Here is a 22,086-nt window from a genome sequence, read left to right as displayed (position 1 = left end):
GATATATCAACAGTATTCTTAATGTGTGTCAATGCTGAGATGGGGAGTTTGCACAAAAATGAGCTACTTGCCAGATTACGAATCGACCCGTTTCATTTTACAAAGAAATTTTATGGGACGGGGTGGGGGGGAGAATCCATTTTCTCAAGCACTTTGGCTGAAAGGATGAAAGCAAGCAATACAACTCAGACATATATTTAAAGGTACGTATATATACATCTCGAAAAAGTATACACTTGATATTCAATAAAGTTGTTTAGGAAAAGTAGTGTGTGGTCTTACAGAGTCTTGCTATGAAGAAATGCAGGCTAAGCTAATGTGCAGTAAAAAAGGAAAGGTCAATTACTCACATCCATCATTCGTCTTGCACTCGTCCGGTGTGGGGGGGGGGGGAGGTTAACTTAAGCAAGGAAGACCAGACTTGCCGCTTGTCCCTCCCACTTGGTCCAACCGGGAGAAAGTCTCTCCACTTTGATTTTGAATCAAGCATTTGGATCCACACAACAAATAATGGAACATGCTTTCTTCTGAGACACATTTTATGATCATCTTAGACAAAAACAAAAAGGCGCAAAGGAAAACCATTTACCGGGAAATGACGACATGCATCCAATATACAGAAAAGTAGGTTTCAATTTTTTTTTTTTTTTTAATCTCTAAGACTTCATACAAGAGCACACACTCGACATTAAGAGTCTTGTTTTCCTCGACAGCATTGTTAGTCACACGTTATCAAACGAGGCTTCTGCTTGTGGCGAGGCTCGTTTAACAACTTGTAAAAAAAACAACAAAAAAACAGTCAACCGTTTAATTTGATGAATTGCTGAGATTCCAACGTGAGCGAATTGACGACGGAGGCGAGGCAGGATTGTTTGTGTGTTTAAGACTTTTTGTTGGATGTGTGGAGGCAGCCGGAGACATACACGCAGGCGTCGTCTTACGGGTCGACTCGCTGCCTGCGATACAGAATCGACTTGCTCGCCATGTTGGATGTGGCAAATGTGCCCTGGAAACAAATACAAGTCAACTGACAACTATGAATGAAAAAGGTCGCCCGGAGAGAAGATTTTAGTTTCAGGACACACAACTCATCTCAAAAGAAGTTCCAAGTTCCTAAAGAATGATCTTGTCCCATGTCAAGGCTCTACTGCAGTCCTGAGAGAAGGTTCTCTTGCCAAGACTGGGTTTGCATCATTTGGACAAGTTTTTCATGCCAAGAGAAAGTTGTAGCCAACAACAAGGCAACATATGGATTTTGTTTCAGAAGCATTTTTCACAGCTCATGTTCATTTTTAATGTTTTTAGCTGTTCTGATTCCCACAAAGATTGCGGCAACGCTGTCATTACTTCGGACCAATTTCATTGAGCGAGCAGCCGGTGATATTACGCGTCCAAGTCAGCAACTCGTGCTGTTCTAAGTCTTCCCCTGTGAGAGGTCATCTGACTGAATGTCAAACCATTGTGATATCACCAAGCCGCAAAGCAACGAGGTGTCATCACCCCGCTTTGCCACATCCAATATGGCGTCACATACAATTTGCCGCTCAGAGTATATATATATATACCGGTATATATTTTTTTACACGCACGGCCTTCATTCCACATTCGTGATATCCATCTTTTGGTCCATGTACTAGTACAAACTTTGTCCTCACTGGTACTGTTCATTCGTACAACCATTGTGTTATACTAGTGCTGGTTTTCTCCACTATTAGTGTCACTTTTGCTGACGAATATGCAATCAGACCTGACCGGTAAACTAATGTGCTGCATAAATAATAAGACTGAGTCTCAGTCATCATACAGTCATTGGTGGTGGTGGTGGGGGACTACATTTCTGCACACTTTGCCCAAACTACTGGCACAACTAGATGTTATATACTGAGGCAAAACTGTGAATTCGTACATCTTTGCTTGCAAGCGAGATAAAATGTATATACCGTATTGGCCCGAATATAAGACGGTCCTGATGATAAGACGACCCCCTCTTTTTCAAGACTCAAGTTTGAAAAAAGACTCATACTAATTTTTATACAAAAAATAATGACAGTTATAACAATACATTTGAGAGAAAAAGCATGTTATTTTGCCTCATTCAAATCTAAAGTGCAATCACATTCGTAAATGAATGGCTTCTGGTTTTTGAAATGTAAATGACATCAAAACTTCTCAGCTGCCGGTTAACTTGGCCAATCTTCGACCCACTTTTCTCCAGATTGTCGCTATGTTTCTCCATTTTCCATTTCATGAGGACGCGATTTTCTGTTATCCCTTCTATTATTTTCTTTTCTTTCTTACTGCTATTTTTTTTCATTATTCTTCTTTGTGCTACCGCTTGTTTTTATTTTTCTTCTTTGTGGCATGGGGTCACTTTGGCCTGGGGAGTCAAGTTCAGCATTCGCTTCAATGATATCTGGCGCCATCTAGCGTCGTGAATGGGTATAATGTTTAGACCCCGAATATAAGACGACCCCTCCTTTTTCAGTCTTATTTCAATGCAAACACACAGTCTTATATTCGGGCCAATACGGTATATATATATATATATATATATATATATATATATATATATATATATATGCTCGTCAACATCTAGTGCTTGACTAGTAGGCGTAGCATGCAGCTGTCACATTGTGCACCGTTTTGCATACTAGTAACATGTAGTTGTCCTAATAGTGTGCCAAAGAGCGCAGTAGTGGGTGGACATTAAGGTGGTCGGTCAGGAAGGAGGATACTTGTGCATGATGCATGATTATGATTGGGCCCTGTAGTGTTACTGGTGCAGCAGGGTAGTTTTCTAGTAATATGTAATTGTGTTCTATTAGGCCAAAAGCCGTGTTAGAAGAGTCGAGAAAACTTTGTTGTTCTTTGACTAGTGAGCCGAATTGTCTTACTAGTGAGGACAAGGAGTGTAGTAGTACTGGTAGGATACCGAATAGTTGTGCTTTCCAAGTAACTGTACGTCTGCAGCGCCAAGTCCCCGCGCTAAGGCGGCAGCACAGAGTGCAGTCGCGCCTCCTGACCACTAGCTGGCAGTGCTGTGACACCTCTGCCAGGGGCTGTAGGGCAGTGCCAGCAGCAGGAAAAGCAGCCCGCCCACAATCAAGATGGCGCCGGCGCAGCCCACACATGACATGGACCAGGAGAAGTTGTGGTGCAGTGGGATAGAGTGATCGCTGGCCAGGAGGGACCACACTGACTGCTGGAAGACCAGCAGGGACAGCAGCACCAGTACGCCTGGGGAGGGGGGTTGGGGGGGTTCACACAAGATGCAGCCCGGACAAATGCTCCATTTTGTGCTGTGGTTACCGGAGAGGACGAAGCAGACGGAGGCGGGCTTGAGGAAGAAGACTATTTCCTTGCTGAGCGCCATGGTGATGCAGATGCCGCCCATCGCCATCAGCAACAGGCTGAACAGCGACAACATGGCTGACGCCACATTTAGACCTGCCACAAGCACACAAAAGCAACCCGTTTGGTTTGCCTGAACAAAAGTCCATGACGAAGGCGTGACAACAGCGTGCCGGGATGAAGGCGAGAAGGAAGGGTACACAAGCGCAAACACAAAAAGCACACTTTTGGGTCTCGGTGCCACTCCTACGACAGGTGACGCTTGTCGGCTTTGAAGTCGGAGCTTAGGCTTTTCAAGTGCAGGTGAAGGTTTGAAATGAGGATCCTAACTGACTTTTGCGCGTGGTCTTATGGAACATGACCGCGTTCCCGCCCGTCGTGAAGAACTTGAAGTATGTGCAGTTTGACTCTGAAAAACAAACGCACGCAAGTGCAACGTGTCACATATTCAACAAAAACATGCCACGTATCCAGAAATAAACCAGAGCAAATCGTTTGGACGACAAGCATTTCAAAATATTCCACTTAATCAAAATACACCGCCTGAAAAAAAATAAATCTCATCGAAATTGAAATCAACCTAAATCAAATATAAACCAAACACAAGCGGTCCATTCCTTTGCCAAACACCGCTTCTCCTCAGCAGAAGAGTCTAAACCCAGATACATTCCACATTTATGAAATGCTCATTCAAACAATTGAAATTAAAAACAATGCAAATAAACGTTCAATAAAATGTGAAAAAATAAGACTGAAAGGTAAAGAAGAAATTATATATATATATATATATATATATATATATATATATATATATATATATATATATATAATGAAAGACAATCAAATTTCAATACAAAAGATAATCCAAAATACCCTCCCCTGTCCCAAATTAAACAAAATCAATAAAACTAAACAATCAAATGACAGTCGCAATTCAGATAACGGACGATCCAAATATGCCGGGGCAGGTTTCAAGGTGCGCGTACCTCCGGGCAGCTCGGCAGGCCCGCAGCTCTCCCTGTCTGGGTCGATGTCAGCCACCCACAGCCGCTTGGTGCAAAACTTCCACAGACCAAAGTGCATCGCCGGACATGTCTGCCACAGAGGAAGTCAGCCCCCGCCGAACGCAAGACACCTCCCCTACCCCACCTAAGCCCGCGTTCTCACCTGGTTGCCGTAGAAACTCTTGGGCGGCGCCAGCTCCACCCAAAACTCCGTGCCCACGCCCAGCACGGTCAGGATGACGCCCACGATAGCCACGAAGAACGCCAGCTTGATCTGAAAAGAAAAAGAAAAACGTTCTAGTTTACCAATATGCTATTGATTACGTTTAGTTTGATTAATGAACCACTCTATTCAAAAGAAAAAAATAACTTTTTTTAAAAAACAAACCCATATGAAAGAAATGACAAAACATGCATCTTCGTGCCAATGCTACAATTGTCATTCCCCCCAAAATTTCAGTTCTTTTATATACAAAATAAAAACTAGAGCTGGAAGCAGCTTTAAAGGGTCCTTGCAGCGCTGTCGTCCATTTTGATATCGCACATTGGAATGACGGCACCAAGGAACTGGAATTTTGAGAAGCTGAAGAACATCAAATTCAATATTTGTTTGATAAAATATGAGTTCTATAAAAGTTATAAAATGACGCAAAATGTGAAAGGCGGTTAAAAATGACGGATTTCCTGTTTAAGTGAGAGTAGAATTTTTCAAGGTGCAAAAGGATGACCCTTGTAAATGTGCAAAAGTAGGCAAAAAATTTGATTTTTATTTTTCTGTACATCGCTACATGCCTGTCACGTTTCAAATGTACTAGAACTGGATTTTGCTTATTGTGCTTCAGAGGCATTTTGTTTTCATTGTTTCTGAGAAATTTAAAATATTCAAATTTTCACCGGGCCCGATAAGTGCGCAAAATGATCAAAATGAAGCAAAACACCCGTGAGCGGAAATGAGACCAAGCTGAATCGTTTCAAAACTTTTCCCACATTGAAAACAAACTAAATCGTTTTGAGGGGACCCAAGAGCAACGGTGATCATGCGATTGCACAAGTGTGCACAACCTCGTATAATTAAAAACAAAAAAAATCAACCAACCGCATTCAAATGTTAAATGCAGCATTTCAAGTGCCTCGGAGTCAATCCCCCAAGTAAGCTTTCTCTGCCTCCATTTTTTTAATGTTATTTCTTGCTTTGTGGCTGAGGCCTGAGGGTTTGCAGCCAAATGTCAACGCACCTTGCCTTCCTGCGCCTCGGTCAGGGCGTGGTGTCCCGTCCTGCGTCGCTTCTTGCCGCCGAAGGTGCTACGGCCGCTCATGAGTCCCGCCAGGCCGCCCATGGCCTGGGCCCCTCCGACCGCGCCACCGCTGCCGCCGCCGCCACCGCCGGCCTGCGCGCCGCCTCCGACCGTGGGGGTGGCGGCCGGGCCCACAGTGAGCCCCTCTTCGTCCGTCACCAGGAAGGTGGACCACATCATTGAAAAATAATTGAAATCGATAAATCACCTTTCACTAAGGAAAAAAAATTGGACAAACATTAAAAAAAATTACAAAAAAAAAGAATGAAGAATGCTTATGGGTTATTGTGCAAAAGCACGTTGTCAAAAAGATCCTGTGCCAGGGCCAGACGTGCGTCTATTGGTGGGGACAAAATGGCAGCTCGGGCAAAAAGATGCAATGGCACAAAAAAAAAAACCCCAAAACATTGTGACTAAGTCTTGAAGGAAACGTTCGGCACCAGATGGACACTTCCTGGACAAACAGAAAAAAAAAGAAAATCTGTAGATATGTCACTTTTGGCCATCAAGAATATGTCAAAGCTCCCCAAAACCGCCTAAAAAAAATCCTTAAAAAAATACTGTCAAGCACATGCTAGAGCAGGGGTCGGGATCCTTTTTGACTAAGAGAGCCATGAAAGCAAAATATTTGGAAATGTATTTCAGTGAGAGCCACAAAATGGCAGTATAATAAGCCTCTGAATGGATTCTTTAGAAATAATGTTGTTGTAATACTCACCATTCACGTAAAGGTTTTCCGTTCCTAACGATGCAAAGCTAGCGAAATTAGAGTCAGCTTGCCGGGTCCGTACGCGGAGTTGCTACTAGCTAGCTTTGTACCCTGCTCAGTAGCTGGCGCGCTTCCTCTCTGGAGTCGCCTAAAGGATATTTTGATGCGAATGTAGCATGGCGCGTGTCAAAGTGCCGCATTCAACCGTTTCATCAATGGTATTTTGTCATTGCAAATTAGACACACCGCAGAACCTGTTCTCGCTACAAAGGCGAATCCTTCGGTCCATTCGTCGTGAAGTGTACCATACTCGTCAACTTTTTTTTCTTTTCGCCATTTTATTCATCGAAGGATTAGCTTGGAGCTGATTCAAATGGGGGCGTTTACCTGTTACCCAGTAACGTCGGCCAGTATCATCCAATTGGAGCCAACTGCAGCCCTGAACAGGACACGACCAGCGAAAAATCGACGGATGGATTCAACAAACGAGACTATTTTGTTTTATCTGCGAGCCAGATGCAATCATCAAAAGAGCCATATATGGCTCGTGGGCCATAGGTTGCCGACCCCTGTGCTAGAGCAACAGGTGGCGCGAAAATGCCTGGAAAGACAATGGACACAATAAGTGGAAGGTCATTTCTTAGAAAATTATGCTTTCAAGCCATGGGCAGGGTTTTAAACCAGGTTAGGGTTTCAGATCAGGGTTAAGTGGTGTTTTTAAAGTGGTGTATGACGAGTAGGTATGGGATTCAAGATAGGGTTTCAAACCTGGATTAGGGATTCATATAAAATAGGGTTGCATGCCTGGGTAAGGGTTTTAAATTAGGGTCTCAATTCATGATTGGTTCAAGCCTGGTTTAAGGTAGAGTCAAGTTTTTGAGCCATGGTTAAGCTTTCAAAGTAGGGTTTCAAACCTGCGGTAGGGTTATAAATTGGGGTGACAAGCCACAGTTAGGGATTCAAGTCTGGTTAGGGTTTCAAGCCTCAATTAGGAATTCAAGTAGGGCTTCAGGCACCCGTTTAGGACAACATTAAATGGCAATGCCACTCACCTCTCATTGACGCACACTGGAAAGGCCACAAAGAAAAAAAAACGCTTCAGACATCAACACCTTGGTCAGGTCGTCAATCTCCGAACAATGTGCCACCTGTTCTTTGCGCGGGTCAGTGTCTCTCTCCCCTCTCGCTCAACCACAACGCCGAGAGACGCACCCGATAAATTCTCAGCGGTTTTGTGTTCATCTTTAAGAATAGTGATTTTAGTCCCCCCCCCCCAAAAAAAAAATAAAATTCTCATTTATCCTAAAAAAAGGAAGCATTTTCACAATGTTACCTGCTCTCAAAGCAAATTCAATGCACTTGAATTGGAGAAAAAAAAAGTCCAAATAACATCGGAACTAATGAAAAATGTAAAATTATTGGAACCCCAATAGAGACAAATATTTTTTAAAAAGGCCGCCAGTCATTACAGGAGCACACATGGACAGGCACTGCGATACCCAACCGGTGTGCCGTGGGATATTTTCCAATGTCAATTATTTTGTTTAAAACATTTTTTAAAAAAAGTTTCTTCTCTATTTCAAAACATTTTGTTAATTTCTTTTTGCCAAGCATTTCGAGTATCAGGCAAAACAAACAGATGACAGGAGGTACATAATGAAGCTGGCATCCACTTTTTATAAATTGTTTTATGAGGAAACATTGGACTGACCAGTCGCCCGGCAGCGTTGACGCTACCATTTTCTCGTCCGGCGTGGCTTTTCTCCTGAAGCGAACGTGTGCTCGGCAAGTGGCAATGCCTTGATTATTACCACTTGCTTGCTTTTCGCCGCAATACAATCATGCAAGCTCATATTTAAAACCTGAACCTCCAAACGCCAGGCACACACACACACACACACACACACACACATGCTCACCGCTACCGAACTGCCAATCTTTTCTCTGCGATTTCATGCAGGAATGCAGACTTACCTGACGTGGAGGTGCGCTGGCATCCGACGCAGAGGAAGCCAGCGATTAGAGCGAGCGGTCGCAGCTGGCGGCGCCAAACGCCCTGTGACATGTTAGGAGCCTCAAAATATCTCAACGGCTCGCTTCCTCCAAATATAGGCCAGCCCAAAGACGCCTCGCGGGACCTGAGCTGACAGTCAGGAATGCCGCCAAGCGGGAGGCCGCTGACACCCACTGAACCCCAACTGCCCCATCGTCGCGAGTCGCAACCTCTCAGTTGAAAAACAAGAAAGCCCTGGTTGAGGTGAGCAAATGTCAAGGCAAATCTGAAAATCTGCAACCAAAATTCACATCCTCTCTCAACATGCATGAGTTAGTCCTCACGTCATGACGATTCATCGACAATTGCCACGTTAAAATAATGAGAATATTTTGATCATCGATGAATCGTTCAAAGTTACAGACCTGGATTGAAAATTGTCCCCATCCTTGAAATTTTAGCCTCTCATCAAACAGGACATTTCTGTCATCTGGTTTTGGCACTGTCAAGTTGAAATAATCCCGGGATGTAAATTCAAACTTGTTCTTTTTATTCTATTTATTGATTGACAAAATAAGTGACAGATTAATCAATGATTGAAATAATCCTTAGTTGCAGCCTTCGCTGGAGTACTTGTGTCCACATGAATTTCGCGAGGAAAACATTGGGAGCATCAGCGATCTATCCAACTTCGGAGTTTTTCCCAGATACAAGCCGCTTTTGTCAATTTTTTTTGCTTTGACTTGAGAGCTGCTCAGCTGATTCGTTTTCGCCTCAACTTCTACGCAAAAATTTGAGACACAAAAGACGCAACTTATCATTTTGCAAGAAATGAGCATGATCATTTTGACCAATTTTTTTCTTCGACTTGATAGAAAGACGCGCAATCCCGAAATGGCGTACTGTTATCTCAAAGCACCACTGTAATCTCATAGGGATTCCTCAGAGCTCCTAATACAGCCTTTGCATGTTATGATACACAAACCTAATTTGCACTGATAATGGCAGTATTTATTTATTTAGATATAGCAAAATCTGAAAACGTTCACTACTGGAGCAGGAAGTGAATCAAAATCTTGTTTGCTGATGACTGGCGTGGTCAGAATTCTGTCACAACGTCGGCACAGAGTACAAGGGAGACTTAGTACGAGTAATGTGACTGGAGTCCTCCCCAGCTCTACCGCCGGCCCCCCAAATGTTGACGCCCCACGCATAACTTTCACCGTGTTCTCTCGTAAACACAACAACAATATTAACAAGCTGCTGAACTGCATTGTATATGTGTCTGTGTGTGTGTGTGTGTGTGTGTGTGTGTGTGTGTGTGTGTGTGTGTGTGTATGTGTGTGTCTGAGTGTGGTTCATGTGTGAGAGTCTATTTCTGTTTCCCACCTGTTAATGACATCAGAGCTGACCCCACTGTGGGGTAGGGGGCGGGGAGTGAAGGACACTAATCTGTGTGCGTATGCGTTGTACAAGTGTGAGGTGGTGAGTAGTAGCTGATCCCAGCAACATTTGGGGTTTTGACCTCAGGTGTTGGGTTTCAAACACGGGTTACTGTTTGAAAGGAGGGTTTCAAATCTCGGGTCAGCTTCTCAAAGTAGGGTTTCAAGTCTGGCTTTCAAAAGACAAATTAGAGCTTCACTGAAGCCAAGCATTGAGGTTTTTAAGCCTGAGTGTCAAATGTGGTTTCGGGTGATAAGGTTTGAAGCTTAGGGTAGGAATTCAAAGTAGGGTTAAAACTTTGAAGTTTTAGACAAGATTTTCAAATGAGGGTTTGAAGCCTGAGTTTCATTTGTGTTGTTTCAATTTAAGTTTTTATTTGTGTGTGTGGTCTGCAGGCAATGCTGAGATGGAGAAGCATGCAGAGGAGAGTGTCGGCCGCCAGGCGGCGCCAACTTGAAGTGTCACCTGCCAAGATGACAGATGAGGGCGAGGTCATTTGGACACTTGGACAGCTATATGAATGCCGGTTCGGTGTTTTCACGGTATTATCCATCTCTACGGTGAAAACACCCCAGTGTGTGGGGTCCAGTTGCACCGGTAGTACCAGGAGAAGCTCTACATGCACATTTCATTAGTAGGAATGCGATTCTACATGTTCTCTTGGAAGGCAAGTGCTACTCAAGGATTGGTCTGCATCATGACGTCAGAACCATCAAGAGTGAAATGAAAGCAAAGCCCATCAGGACAAAACTGGCAGCGAAATGTCAACCTCACTTCCGTAAGTCACGATTTACAATCCTAGAAGTGTCAAACTCAAAACACCTCACCTCCAAATCGAGATGAGGTCATCGGCAAATAATATTGAAGCTGCGATGCGTCTCAATAGTTGATATACAGTAAGTGGGAAAGTGTATAGCGACCAGTCCATTGTTTGTCTATGTGGCCTGACACTGACTGGCGACCAGTCACATTTCATGCTGAGTGGCTGATGTTTTTGTTTACAGCGTGGCTGAGGTTGAACTGTTTTGATGCGAGCTAGCACGTGTGGGCTCAAATGGGGGTGTGTGAGAGAGAGAGAGAGAGAGAGAGAGAGAGAGAGAGAAAGAGAGAGTGAATTTTATCCAGCTCAAGGCAACAATCCTCCTCAAGCTGATCAGTAGGACCCTGGCCTGCGCATTCACGTTCCAGGACGTTTTTTGTGGAATGTTTCGAGGAAAAACGTGACAGACTTGACTGGACCTGCGTTTTCATTGGCGAGCTCTTGCACTGTGCGTGGACATGATGTGAGTCTGCATTTAATTGTAACTCGGCAAACTTGCGTTGGTGGGCCAATTTGGGGTTTTTCCAAGGAACAGATGCGCCATTTGGAGATAAGGTTAAAAAAAAACAACACCAATCATTGACATCAAATGACATTTGTCACATCATATCATCAGGGCATAATTGCCCATGGCATTCTCTCAAAACAAGAAAAATTCAAACATTTGCTTCAATTCAACTTTGGCAAATTACGATCACCCAAACACAGTTGACGATTTTCACAGACGCAAAGAAGAAATGCGATTATTTAGTAAGGACATTGCTTTGTTTTTTTGTGTTTGTTTTCTGTGGGATTGTGAAATTACGTTAAAAATACGCATGCTGTTGATTTTACCAATGTTCATTGTGTTATTTACAACAATTAATAGGACAAAAAAAATAAGTCATTTTAATTTTCCAATTGCCTAATTAATGCAACAAGTGATTAAGTAAATTCTCGGATTACAAAATAAATAAATAAAATGGAGTTGCTCCGTTAAGACATACACTTTACATTTAAGGTTCAAGATTGATTTTTAAGTCACATTTGGACCCTTTGACGCTGAAAACCGAATCAGCATTTTGGTTCAAATCAAATAATTGTCAACGTGCACATAAAAACCACTCCGATGTTTCCATTGAGCCGAACTTGGATGCGATAACAGATCAAAACTGGAGCATGGCGCAGTTCGAAATTCAAAGGGACTACACGTTATCTTACATCATCATGACAAGCAAACTGGAGAACGCATTTGCTGTCGTCATGGTGACCCCCCCCACCCCCCTTCATGATAACCACCGTGTGACCCCTGTTGAGCCAGGAGTGCCCACCCACCCATGTCAAGTTTACGCACTCATTTGTCCATTTGGATCAAGATCCTAAGTGGACCTTCGGTTCATCTGTCGGACGCAATTGTACAAAAATAATGAATTTTAAAACATTGAATGCGTATGACCATAATATTGAACATGAGTGATAAATATTGACTCAGTACACATGTTGGGTCCTGTCATTTGGCAAAGGCTGGTGCAGATGCATGCTTGGTAGGCCTCTCACGACGTCAACTTAATGTTTGATGAGATCAAATGGAAACTATTTTGCTTTTTTAGGGGCGGGGGTACAAATGGGCATTTTGCATGCATTTTTGTTTACATACATCATCAACATGAACTCGCACTGCTTCTCTCTCCTGTATGTCTAACTTGTTCGTTTCTGTGGGAGACGGCACACACACACACACACACACGAACATCTACGGTGCTCTTTTTGTACTATTTCATTGCTTTTGATTTTACATATTAAACATATACTGTATATAAAACACGGGTGACGGTCAGAAAAAAACTGACCAGCTTTATTCATAGCTACTATAGGAATCAAAGCTTTTGAGACGGCTTATCATCTCACCGTTGGAAGTGAAAAGAGTTCAGAAAGTAGCAAAACATGCACATTGTCACTAACCATTATATATATATATATATATATATATATATATATATATATCATCCCCCGACCCCACTGTATTAAGAGGCAGGATTATATTTTATTCATTTTGAGTTGCAATATCAATTATCGTCCGCACAACGAGTGAAATTTCATTTTAACTTTCTCATATTACTTCTGAAACCGGAACATCGGGTGGCCGAAAAATGTTCAGCGTAGAAGAAATATCCACAAAGTTGTGCGGCAGCAGCGTCGCTCATGTGGGAGGCCGCGTGCCTCAGCTCAGTATCATGTCTGCTAAATCCTAGCTAGTGTTGTCTTGAATTATCCGACAGCGGGTCTCGCGGTCAGATTAGCAACCTAAGCACAAAGCGCCTCATTAAAAGGTTCTCATGGGTCCGACTGCTCGTTATGCTTTGGATTGACGTTGTCCGGACCGCCCTTAGCAAACGTGAGCACGTTGGAAATGCAACACAAAAGCACAAAACTGGCAGGAGATATTTTTTTCTTCAACTTAAGAATGCCCCACAGTGAAGAGCCTTAACTTGGTCGGGTGATTACTTGGTGCTGCGAGACAACATTTTCGCTTCAAGCCAGTTTCACCGCCACCATACATGCTCATGCAAAATGAAAACACTCACAAGGAGATTGAAGCAGATGTTGCAAAAATGCTAACTTGTAAATTTCTCATCCAATTACTCTGTGGCCCACTTTGTTCTCCTGCGAGATTTTCAAAAGGCAGACATGAAGTAACGTGCTTTCACTTGTGCCGCACTTTCCTACCTACAACATCAATATCACGGCCAGTTCCTGACCTGTGCATAAATACCGGATATCTTGTGTGTGTGCTGCATGCAGGCGATCGTGTTGAGTCTTGCGTTGGGATCTGATGGTTGGAGGCCAAATTTAAATGGATTAATCTTGGCTCCCCAACAGAGGACGTCCTCTGGGCCAAGTCCGATCACCTGGCTGGACGAGGCCCAACGGTTTGTTCCAGGCACAGCGGAAGGATGTCTCAAGATCTGTGTTAAGCGCCATGCAACACCGGAGGCTGGTCCTCAAGGACTTGTTCATGGAATTCTTGAGGCGTCGGCTTGACTCATCTTGAACGGAAGTTACAAGTTCACTGTTGACATGCTTTACTTCGACGTCTTCAAATCCAGTGCAAATGATCCATGCTGTTGCTCCCCAGAAAGAGAAAGCCTCACAGCACCTTGAGGTCATTGGTCAAAGAGTAATTTTGACCCAAATCAAATATGGGGAGAGACGTCAGTCATCCGGGTCTGGAGATTTCGTCTGCAAAGCACATACGGGGTGCCACATATGTCGTTTTCTTAACCTTACACTCACTCGTTACCTGCTACTTCCTGTTTTGCTCTGAAGCATCGGCGAGCTTGCTGGGCACGGAGCACGACTACGGCACCAGCCCCAAATTTGTGTGCATTCCCATCCCCCCAGAAGCAGACCCCAGCTGCTACTCCCCACCCAGCGTGCCCCACGGGCCCAGCGCCAACGGCCACACCAATGGCCACGGCAGTCGAATCCTGATCTCGGATGAGGCCAAGACCACCATCTTGCACCTCCGTGAGAGTCTGGTGAGGCAGAAGGAGACCATTCTGGACCAGCGCGAAACCATCAGGGAGCTTACAGCCAAGCTCACCTTGTGCGAGGGCTTCGGTGGTCACCACAGCAACGGCCATCACAACGACCATTACGACAACCACCACAACAATCATCACGACGACCATCACGACAACCACCACGACAGCCACTCTTCACATCACGGGTCCTATCACGGCAGCGATCACCACTTCTCTCATGGCAGCAGCCACAGGTCAGACCCCCATCACTGGGATTCGCATGCCAAACATGGTTCCTTCTCGCCGGAGCAGACAGGGAAGACCCTGCAGACGCTGAAGGAACGTCTGGAGAACTTGCAGGTAAATCACAGAGAGACACGACACCTTCAGCTGAGGAATTTTGTAGAATGTAAATTTGAGAGATATATTTTCTTGACCCCAGACTTTGGTTGTCTGTAGCCAAGGAGCAAATTACAGCAAAATTTGGGTCACAACCGGATGAGACGTAGTCCTGTTTCTCAGGACACAATCGACACAGACCTTCATGGTGCCATGTTAAGGCAATGTGTGCCATTTATGTAAGACCAAGCAACAGACCTGGCGATCCGTCAGAACACCTACCGGGATATGTGCAGCCAATCTGGCTCTCTGGGCAGTAGCTAGAATCACCTTAAAGTTGTAACAAAATAAAGGGAGTGATTAAATGTAGTGAAAGAAAGACTCAATATAGTCATTCAGGAAATAATTCAATTTCCATGACAAGACAAGGTGATAATTGCGCTGCGGTGATGTGAAGACAGCCTCAACTATGGGGTCAAACTTGTGAAAATGGCAGCAAAGCTGACTTTAAATGCTCTTCAGACAGCAAAGAGGATATTTGATGTTCGGCGAAAGGTTTTAGTCCACGAGTACAATTCCCAACATTTGCACACCTAAAGTCAGTCATCCCAAGCCCCCGTGAAGCTCCTGAGGGAAATCCTTGAAAAGACTGGAAGTCTGCCTATTAGTTCAGGTAGGCTCAAGCAAGAATCTGTTAGAATTCCATCGACAGAAGAGGGGCAAACTTGAAGCCAAGCCAGGATTGACTCCCCACAACCTCCCTCCTCTCCCAGGAAGTCCGCGTCGCTGTCCTCCCTGAGGGGCACGAGCCAGAGTCGCATCTACTTAGCTTCATCCCACCTGACGAGGCTATTAATCGCAGCATGCCCTGGCAGGGAACAAAGCCGGATTTTCTGGTGAAGAAGCTGACGGCGAGCCAGGGAGAGGAAAGAGGAACGAACATGCCCATCCGTTTTCTATACCGTTTACCCTCACTCATATGGAGGCTGAACTGGAGCCTTTAACAGTCTGACTTTGGCCAAGAGAGGTGCTCCACTCTGGAGTGGTCACAAGTCAATCTCGAGTCACAGCGAGACAAAAAAATAAAAAGCATTCATGCATTACATTCACACCTACGGACCAATTCAAGTTTTCATTAACTGATTATATTCTTGGGATGTGGGAGAAAGTCAGACTATCAAGAAAAAATTAAATAAATAATGCAAGCACTCGCAGACTGGAAGTGGACCTTTTTTTTTTGGAAACATTTTGTACGGAACAAGATTCAAACCAAGACCCACCGGTTTTCCATGTCCTTAGAAATGAACTATTGATGTGCAGCCACCATTAATTTAATTGTAAAGGTCAAATAGGAAAAGTATAGATCCAATATACTCAGAAATGTGAGGCAGACAGCAAAAAAACCCGACTCTTCTTGATCTTTCAGAAACACAAAGACTCAACATAAACTTTTCCAACCTGAAATGTTTGTGTGTTCAGGCAAGGAACTCTTCCAGCTCCTACTCCAGCTCCTTGAGAGAACTCCTCCAGCGCAAAATCAACGCTCTGGAGGAGCAGCTGCGCAGTTATTACAGGGACCACCACGATGACGACCACCACGACGACCACCACGACGACCACCACGACGATCACCACGACGACCACCACGACGACCACCACGACGATCATCACGACAATCACCACGACGACCACCACCGTGACAATCATCACGATGACGATCACCATGACAATCGTCACGATGACCACCACGATGACCACCGCGAAGAACACCATGGTAACGGTCGCCACAACGACTACCACAGCAGCCACCGCAGGAGCCATCACTCCAACCACCACAGCGACCACCACACTCGACATACCGATCCTCGCTACAACCACCGCGACTGGCACGGCAGCAGCCGCCATTCTGGCCGCTATGTCAACCATCACAGCAACCCGTACGGCCACCGCGACAATCACCACGGGAGTCATCACGAAGGCCACCGCGACGATCACCACGACGATCGTCACGGCGCTCGTCACGACAATCACGGCGACGGTCACCACGATCACCATGACGATCACCACGACGACCACCGCCGCCTCCCTCAGCGACTTCCATTCAGCAGCAAAGAAACAAGCATGCGTAATGCCGGACACAGCAAACTGGAGTCCGTCCTCAGCCAGTTGCACCACGGCCCCTCTGAGCATGGTTAGCATGGTTCAATTATGCATGCACTCATCACTAAATGTTCAGGGCATTTGGCTTTCAGGTGAGATTGTTATGTGAGCGGATGTGGCCAAGTGATTAACATCAGGAATCTGGAGTCAGTCGGTTCGGGAGTTTTAGCACCTTCTCCCTGCTCATTGAATCTTTTAAGTTTGTATCTGTGATTTAACAGTTTGTCACATCAAGCAAAAGGGTGATAGGGCATAGGCAATGGACCCGCTTATTATTATTTTTTTTTTTTGCTGCTCTTCATTCAATCGACTATATCATTATTCTAGCAAAAAATAAAATAAAATAAAATCCGCCAAGCCATGGATGATCATTTGAAAATAGGGGCACTAAGGTGCTACTGTATATGGAACTGGGAAGTGCACGGAGCTACTTAAGAATCCAAAAAGGAAGTGGACTCAAAGCTAAACCTTGAGGCACATTTCATTGCTGATTTGAAGTATAGGGTAACAACACACGCATGACATAAAAAGGTGGAACCCGAATGTGTCCACAGGAGGCCACAAGAGGCTGAAGAGCTCCGGTGCCTTCCTATTGGACTTCCCCATGAGGACCAATTACATGTATGCCAGGATGAAGCGCTCCCTCGCAACCGAGCTTTTCGCCCTCACAGTCTGCCTGCGCCTGAAGGTGGGCGACGGCCCCGGGATGGGCACGCCGTTCTCCTACGCCGTGCCGGGCCAGGCCAACGAATTGGTGCTCATCGAGTGGGGTACCAACCCAATGGAGCTGCTAGTCAACGACAAGGTTGTCAACTCTTCATTCAGAACAATTTCAATCAGATCAACAAAAAAGTCTCTGTGTAAACCTGGCTAATATCAGGGCAAATATTGGCACACTATTCAATGTCAGGTAGACAGTCAAGGGCGGCGTACATATACAAAAACAACAGACCGGTCCCTACAAAAATCACAGGAAGAAGACATATCTGCAAATAAGCCCTATCCTGTCACCCATATGAAAGTTTAATGAATTTTTGGATTATTTTAATTTGCTAATCTTTCATTCTGCAAAGCACCAGCTCGCTTTTCCACCAAACAGAAGGCGGGTATTTCTATTAGAATTTTTTTTTTCTCCTTCTCTCCCGCCAGCGAAACAAAGAATTGCAGGGATTAATCCTTTTAAGCCTAATTGATTGACCTAATTATTTGCCAAGAGCGTCATGTTTGTCTTAACGCTTGGCTGACGAAACACACAACGCCCCTCTTAAACTAAAATGTTCCAGTGGAAACATTAGGACTCTAATCAGCATGCTTCCATAATGATGATAAACATGCTACCAAAAAAATTATTTATGCTTATAGAACGCTAAAACCATTTAACAGTGAATTTAAATTTCCTGATAAAATGCTGGTAAACATGTTAAGGAAACACTAACAACCAATCCGCGTTGCGGCAGGCGGTGACTTTGCCAGTCACAATGAGCGACAGGAAGTGGCACCACGTGTGTGTGACATGGGCCACGCGTGACGGCGTGTGGGAGGTCTACCAGGACGGGGCCAGGAAAGGATCGGGTCAGAACCTGGCGGCCTGGCACGCCATCAAACCTGGAGGGATGTTTCTTCTCGGACAAGAGCAGGTGAGACATTTGTTTCCCACTCTCTCACTTAAAAATTGTTCATAAAAAAAAATCAGGATATATTAATGAATCTGCGCAGAAATTGCAAATCTATATGCAAACAATTAGACAGGCGAGCTGTTGGTGTAGCCTATACGAAGGAAGACGAGTTCCTTCTGTGTTGTACATACTTGGCCAATAAACATAATTCAATGCTAATAAAATGAGCAAAAATTTGGTCATTGTCGACAGGTTAAACTGCTAAGAAATGTTAACAAAATAATTTGCTCATAAATCTGCTGACATGATGCCAACAAATATGCTAGAATAATGCTAACAAACACACCAAGATTCACGTGAACAAATATCCTAAAAGAAGCTAATAAATAGACTGACAAAAAACAAAATATGCAGCCGATGCTGATGAGACTGGGAAAATACGCTTGGAAAATGCTATGATGAATGCATTGATGAGCGAGTGACGCGTATTGGCATTTTTGCGCAGGACACCCTGGGCGGCGGCTTCGACGTGACGCAGTCGTTTACAGGCGAGCTGTCAGACGTGCACGTGTGGTCGCGAGTGCTGACGCCGTCCGAGATCCACGGGCAGGCGTCGTGCGGGGCCCACATTCCGGGTGACGTTGTATCGTGGGAGGAGGAAGGCGTGGAGCTGCACGGCGGCCTGGCAGAGTTCCCCTTCGACCCTTGCCCCTGAGGCCCCGGCGATCAGCCTTCTCCAGACCAGGACCAGACGACCTCCATTCCCAACTTGCATGCTTTATCTAGAATGGTCAGGATGTCGAGTGGGCTGAGCACATCCCGGACGGCGCGTGGATGTTGTGTTTGCGGCACGGCCGCGTACAGCGACTCGGTTTTCCACCTTTTCACAACGACTTGAGGCCGGTGAGAAGCGCCAAGTATGTGATGAACGATGGCCGTCATTTCAAAACCTAATTTGCCAACCTAACTTCAAACCTGACTTGCCACCCGAACCCCAAAGAGTAATTTACCAACCAAAATTACAACAATAACTTCAAATCATAACTTGCCTGCCAAGCTTGCTACTCTAACTCACCACCTGGACTTGCCAACCCTCTAATCCTTACGGGACACTTTGCCAGCCCAACTTCAAACTTGTCACCACAATTGAACTCTTTCAGAGACAGCGGTTACTACAGTGGACAGTTTATCAGGTTACCGGTTGTCATTATTCGTGCATAAAAGGGTTAAAATGCTAACCTGAAACCCCAACTTAAAAACCTAGCTTGCAACAAAACCAAAAAGAGTCCCGCCAGGATGTCCTTGGGCCGTGCCAGGAACTCTTCACTGAGGAAGTGTCCGGGATGCACCCTGACCCAATACCCGAGCCGCCTGAAGTTGCTCCTTCCAAAAGGCTGGGATACTTGAACTCAACTCAGGTTGGATCTCATCGGTGACTTTGGTCAACCAAGACAATTTGCACGACAATATTCAAGCCATATTTGGCACGGGACGGCAATTATCGACGAGTGTGTCAAAAGACTGGTTACCAGTGTTCGGTTCTGTGCATGTAATTGGATGAGTCGATTGCGTAAGCGGCACTTGAGGCGCTCGGTCAGCGCTAACCTTACTTCAACATGCCACTGCACTAAAGGCTAACGTTCCCACAGCCACCCATAGCTTATAAGAGATTTAGCACCACTGATGCGCGCCCATGATCCCGCCTAATTCTCTGCTCGCTCACACACACACACACACCTTTGTCGCCCGGGCAACCCAGGTGAAGGATTGCATGTTGATCTGCTAACAGTTTAACAATATATATATATATATATATATATATATATATATATATATATATATATATATAAATACAATTTTTGGGGTCCCCCCCAAAAAATGTGGCACTTTGCACTATCCCTGGGCCATTTGCAGCCAATGTTTGTTTATATATATATATATATACACACACTGCTTACTTGCTTGCTTATGATATTGCTTAGGATATATACACACACACACGCGCGCGCAGGTTCCATTGGGAGGGTGGGGGTTGGACACCCCTGGGTTATCCTTGAATCTTGTCACCAAAGCGATAGTGTTTGTTTGCATCAGGACCATATTTCCAGCTGTAAATGTTTTTTTTCCTTGTACAGTAATGCCAAGTGATGCTAATAGACGGCCAAATGACAGATGAGTGTTCTTTTCGTGAAATAATATGCAACACATATATAACTTATTTATCCCACTGCATGTTGACAGAGGATGAATGAGAAAAAGGACTCACTCCTCCTCACCTTTGGTGCACATTTGATATAGTATATTTATGAGTGCGTCTTTGGCGGTAAATAATTTAAGGTAACATACGACAGGGGGGTTCCATCCACAGTCACGTCAGCCAAATCGCAATACCCTCAAAACTTGAACATAGAAGACATTGTCATTTGTCAAGGGCGTCAGCAAGTTAAATTAAGTTGCGTTTATTTTGAACAATGTTTCCTCCTCCGCTTAAATGGATGTTGAGCCCATGGGAGTGCTTTGATACCTGCATGCAGTCCCACCAGGGGACGCTAGGAGGTGCTCTACACTGATTCTTCATCCTGTATGCGAGTCTACCAAATGCAAACATCCATCCCTTTTTCTTGTATTTTTTCAAGTGATGGTTTTGTTTGTAATTTACAAGTGCTTTTTTTTCAAATAATGAGTGCAAAAAGGTCGTGACCACAGTACCAAAGAACTGTGGCCAGACTTGTTTTGTGAAACAACGATGGAAACGGACTGAGTTTATCTTGACACTTTACAAATAAACGTATATATGTAGAAAATTAAGCCAACCGACCGACCAAAGTGAAGCAGATTTTTTTTCTTCCAATTTGCAGCCTTTTCTGATTTGAAAAGGGCATTCTTCTGCATTTTCATTTTGATTTGATTTCATGAAGATGTACTTTAGATGGGTCAATCATTTCGATGGGGACTGAACAAAAGTATCCATTTGGAAGAAAAAAATGACAATAAGCAAATATGAAAGTGACACATAGAGCAGGACAAAATTCACGCTGTGTGAAGCAAAACAGAGCAATTCCACAATGCCAAAAACGTTGCTCAACTAGAAATGTGTCGGTAAAGCAAGTTGTCCACGGTAGAGAAAACGGACAAATGCATAAAATGGTTCACCTCACCTCAAGTCGTCACGACGACTTTGGTCTTCACCGTGCGTTGCTGCCGCCAAGCGCAAACGGGGCCTTGTCCATCTGGTACTTGCACGAGGACCTCAGGTGACACGCATGGCAACTGAAGATTTTCTCTCCAGAGTGCGTCTTCACGTGTCGCAATATGTGCGCCTTGACGGAGCTCTTCCAACAGAGAGGGCACGAGAAGGGCTTCTGGCGGCCCGAGAAGCACTTGCCCCACACAGCGTGGCAAAATGGCGACTCGCCTGTGTGCTTCCTGGTGTGGCATACCAATAACACCTTGATGACAAAGATGTCGCAGTAGAAGTGCTTCTCCCTGGTGTGCGTTTACATGTAAACCTACAAAACAGGGAGTGATGTTCACTCTATTTTGCTCTTACATGTAATCCACAGCAATAGCCCCATTTTCACGAGAACTTCCAACGCCATGAGTTAGGGACTGTTGCTGTTTTGGGATCTTCACACTCGCTCATGCAAGGAGACAAAGATAAAGATATCTTCACTCTTCCCCAGGAGATAATCCTGCTGTGAACTCCATTCCCAAGATTGGTACAAATTTAACTTTTACCTTATCCAACCTGTATGTCCTAACTTTGTTTTGGTTAGAGCCTGAGAAGCAACCACTGCGAGGTCTCCAATGGTTTTGGGGATTTTTTTTTTTACAGAAACTAATGACATTTTGG

General features: G+C 44.6%; 2 protein-coding genes across 6 annotated transcripts; one reads left to right on the top strand and one right to left on the bottom strand.

Moving 5' to 3' along the window:
• Nucleotides 1-619: 619 nt before the first annotated feature.
• On the bottom strand, nucleotides 620-8,467 carry LOC127604240 (voltage-dependent calcium channel gamma-6 subunit-like). 2 transcript variants are annotated; one of them, XM_052071270.1, is made up of 8 exons: nucleotides 8,334-8,415; nucleotides 7,412-7,427; nucleotides 5,591-6,104; nucleotides 4,519-4,629; nucleotides 4,338-4,446; nucleotides 3,686-3,760; nucleotides 3,310-3,447; nucleotides 620-3,237 (listed from the first exon to the last, which is right to left on the bottom strand). In XM_052071270.1, the coding sequence occupies exons 3-8, from the start codon at nucleotides 5,828-5,830 to the stop codon at nucleotides 3,026-3,028; spliced, it is 885 nt and encodes a 294-aa protein (XP_051927230.1). In that variant the 5' UTR covers nucleotides 5,831-6,104; nucleotides 7,412-7,427; nucleotides 8,334-8,415; the 3' UTR covers nucleotides 620-3,025. The 2 variants fall into 2 exon arrangements, with proteins under 2 accessions (XP_051927230.1, XP_051927229.1); XM_052071269.1 differs by lacking the exon at nucleotides 7,412-7,427 and having other exon boundaries at nucleotides 8,334-8,467.
• Nucleotide 8,468: 1 nt separating this feature from the next.
• Nucleotides 8,469-20,121, top strand: LOC127604148 (neuronal pentraxin-2-like). Of its 4 annotated transcripts, none has more exons than XM_052071098.1 (7): nucleotides 8,469-8,616; nucleotides 10,191-10,337; nucleotides 13,397-14,478; nucleotides 15,937-16,648; nucleotides 17,172-17,422; nucleotides 18,075-18,254; nucleotides 18,739-20,121. In XM_052071098.1, the coding sequence occupies exons 3-7, from the start codon at nucleotides 13,795-13,797 to the stop codon at nucleotides 18,946-18,948; spliced, it is 2,037 nt and encodes a 678-aa protein (XP_051927058.1). In that variant the 5' UTR covers nucleotides 8,469-8,616; nucleotides 10,191-10,337; nucleotides 13,397-13,794; the 3' UTR covers nucleotides 18,949-20,121. The 4 variants fall into 4 exon arrangements, with proteins under 4 accessions (XP_051927058.1, XP_051927060.1, XP_051927059.1 ...); XM_052071100.1 differs by lacking the exons at nucleotides 8,469-8,616; nucleotides 10,191-10,337 and adding an exon at nucleotides 10,703-11,078 and having other exon boundaries at nucleotides 15,937-16,025; nucleotides 16,077-16,648; XM_052071099.1 differs by lacking the exons at nucleotides 8,469-8,616; nucleotides 10,191-10,337 and adding an exon at nucleotides 10,705-11,078 and having other exon boundaries at nucleotides 13,475-14,478.
• The last annotated feature ends 1,965 nt before the right edge of the window (nucleotides 20,122-22,086 follow it).

This window comes from Hippocampus zosterae, chromosome 7 (assembly GCF_025434085.1).
Source record: "Hippocampus zosterae strain Florida chromosome 7, ASM2543408v3, whole genome shotgun sequence".
Taxonomy (NCBI): Eukaryota; Metazoa; Chordata; class Actinopteri; order Syngnathiformes; family Syngnathidae; genus Hippocampus; species Hippocampus zosterae.
This window is presented reverse-complemented; position numbering and strand designations above follow the sequence as displayed.

Bases quoted from the DNA above. Each gene is read 5' to 3' on its own strand.
- LOC127604240 (XM_052071269.1), bottom strand. From the start codon at position 5,830: ATGATGTGGTCCACCTTCCTGGTGACGGACGAAGAGGGGCTCACTGTG. The intron at 4,630-5,590 runs GTGCGTTGACAT...TTTTCTTTTCAG, and splicing joins CCGAGGCGCAGGAAGGCAAG to ATCAAGCTGGCGTTCTTCGT. The intron at 3,448-3,685 runs GTCAGTTAGGAT...TGCTTGTGGCAG, and splicing joins CCATAAGACCACGCGCAAAA to GTCTAAATGTGGCGTCAGCC.
- LOC127604148 (XM_052071098.1), top strand. From the start codon at position 13,795: ATGGGGAGAGACGTCAGTCATCCGGGTCTGGAGATTTCGTCTGCAAAG. The intron at 14,479-15,936 runs GTAAATCACAGA...TTGTGTGTTCAG, and splicing joins AACGTCTGGAGAACTTGCAG to GCAAGGAACTCTTCCAGCTC. The intron at 17,423-18,074 runs GTTGTCAACTCT...GCGTTGCGGCAG, and splicing joins AGCTGCTAGTCAACGACAAG to GCGGTGACTTTGCCAGTCAC.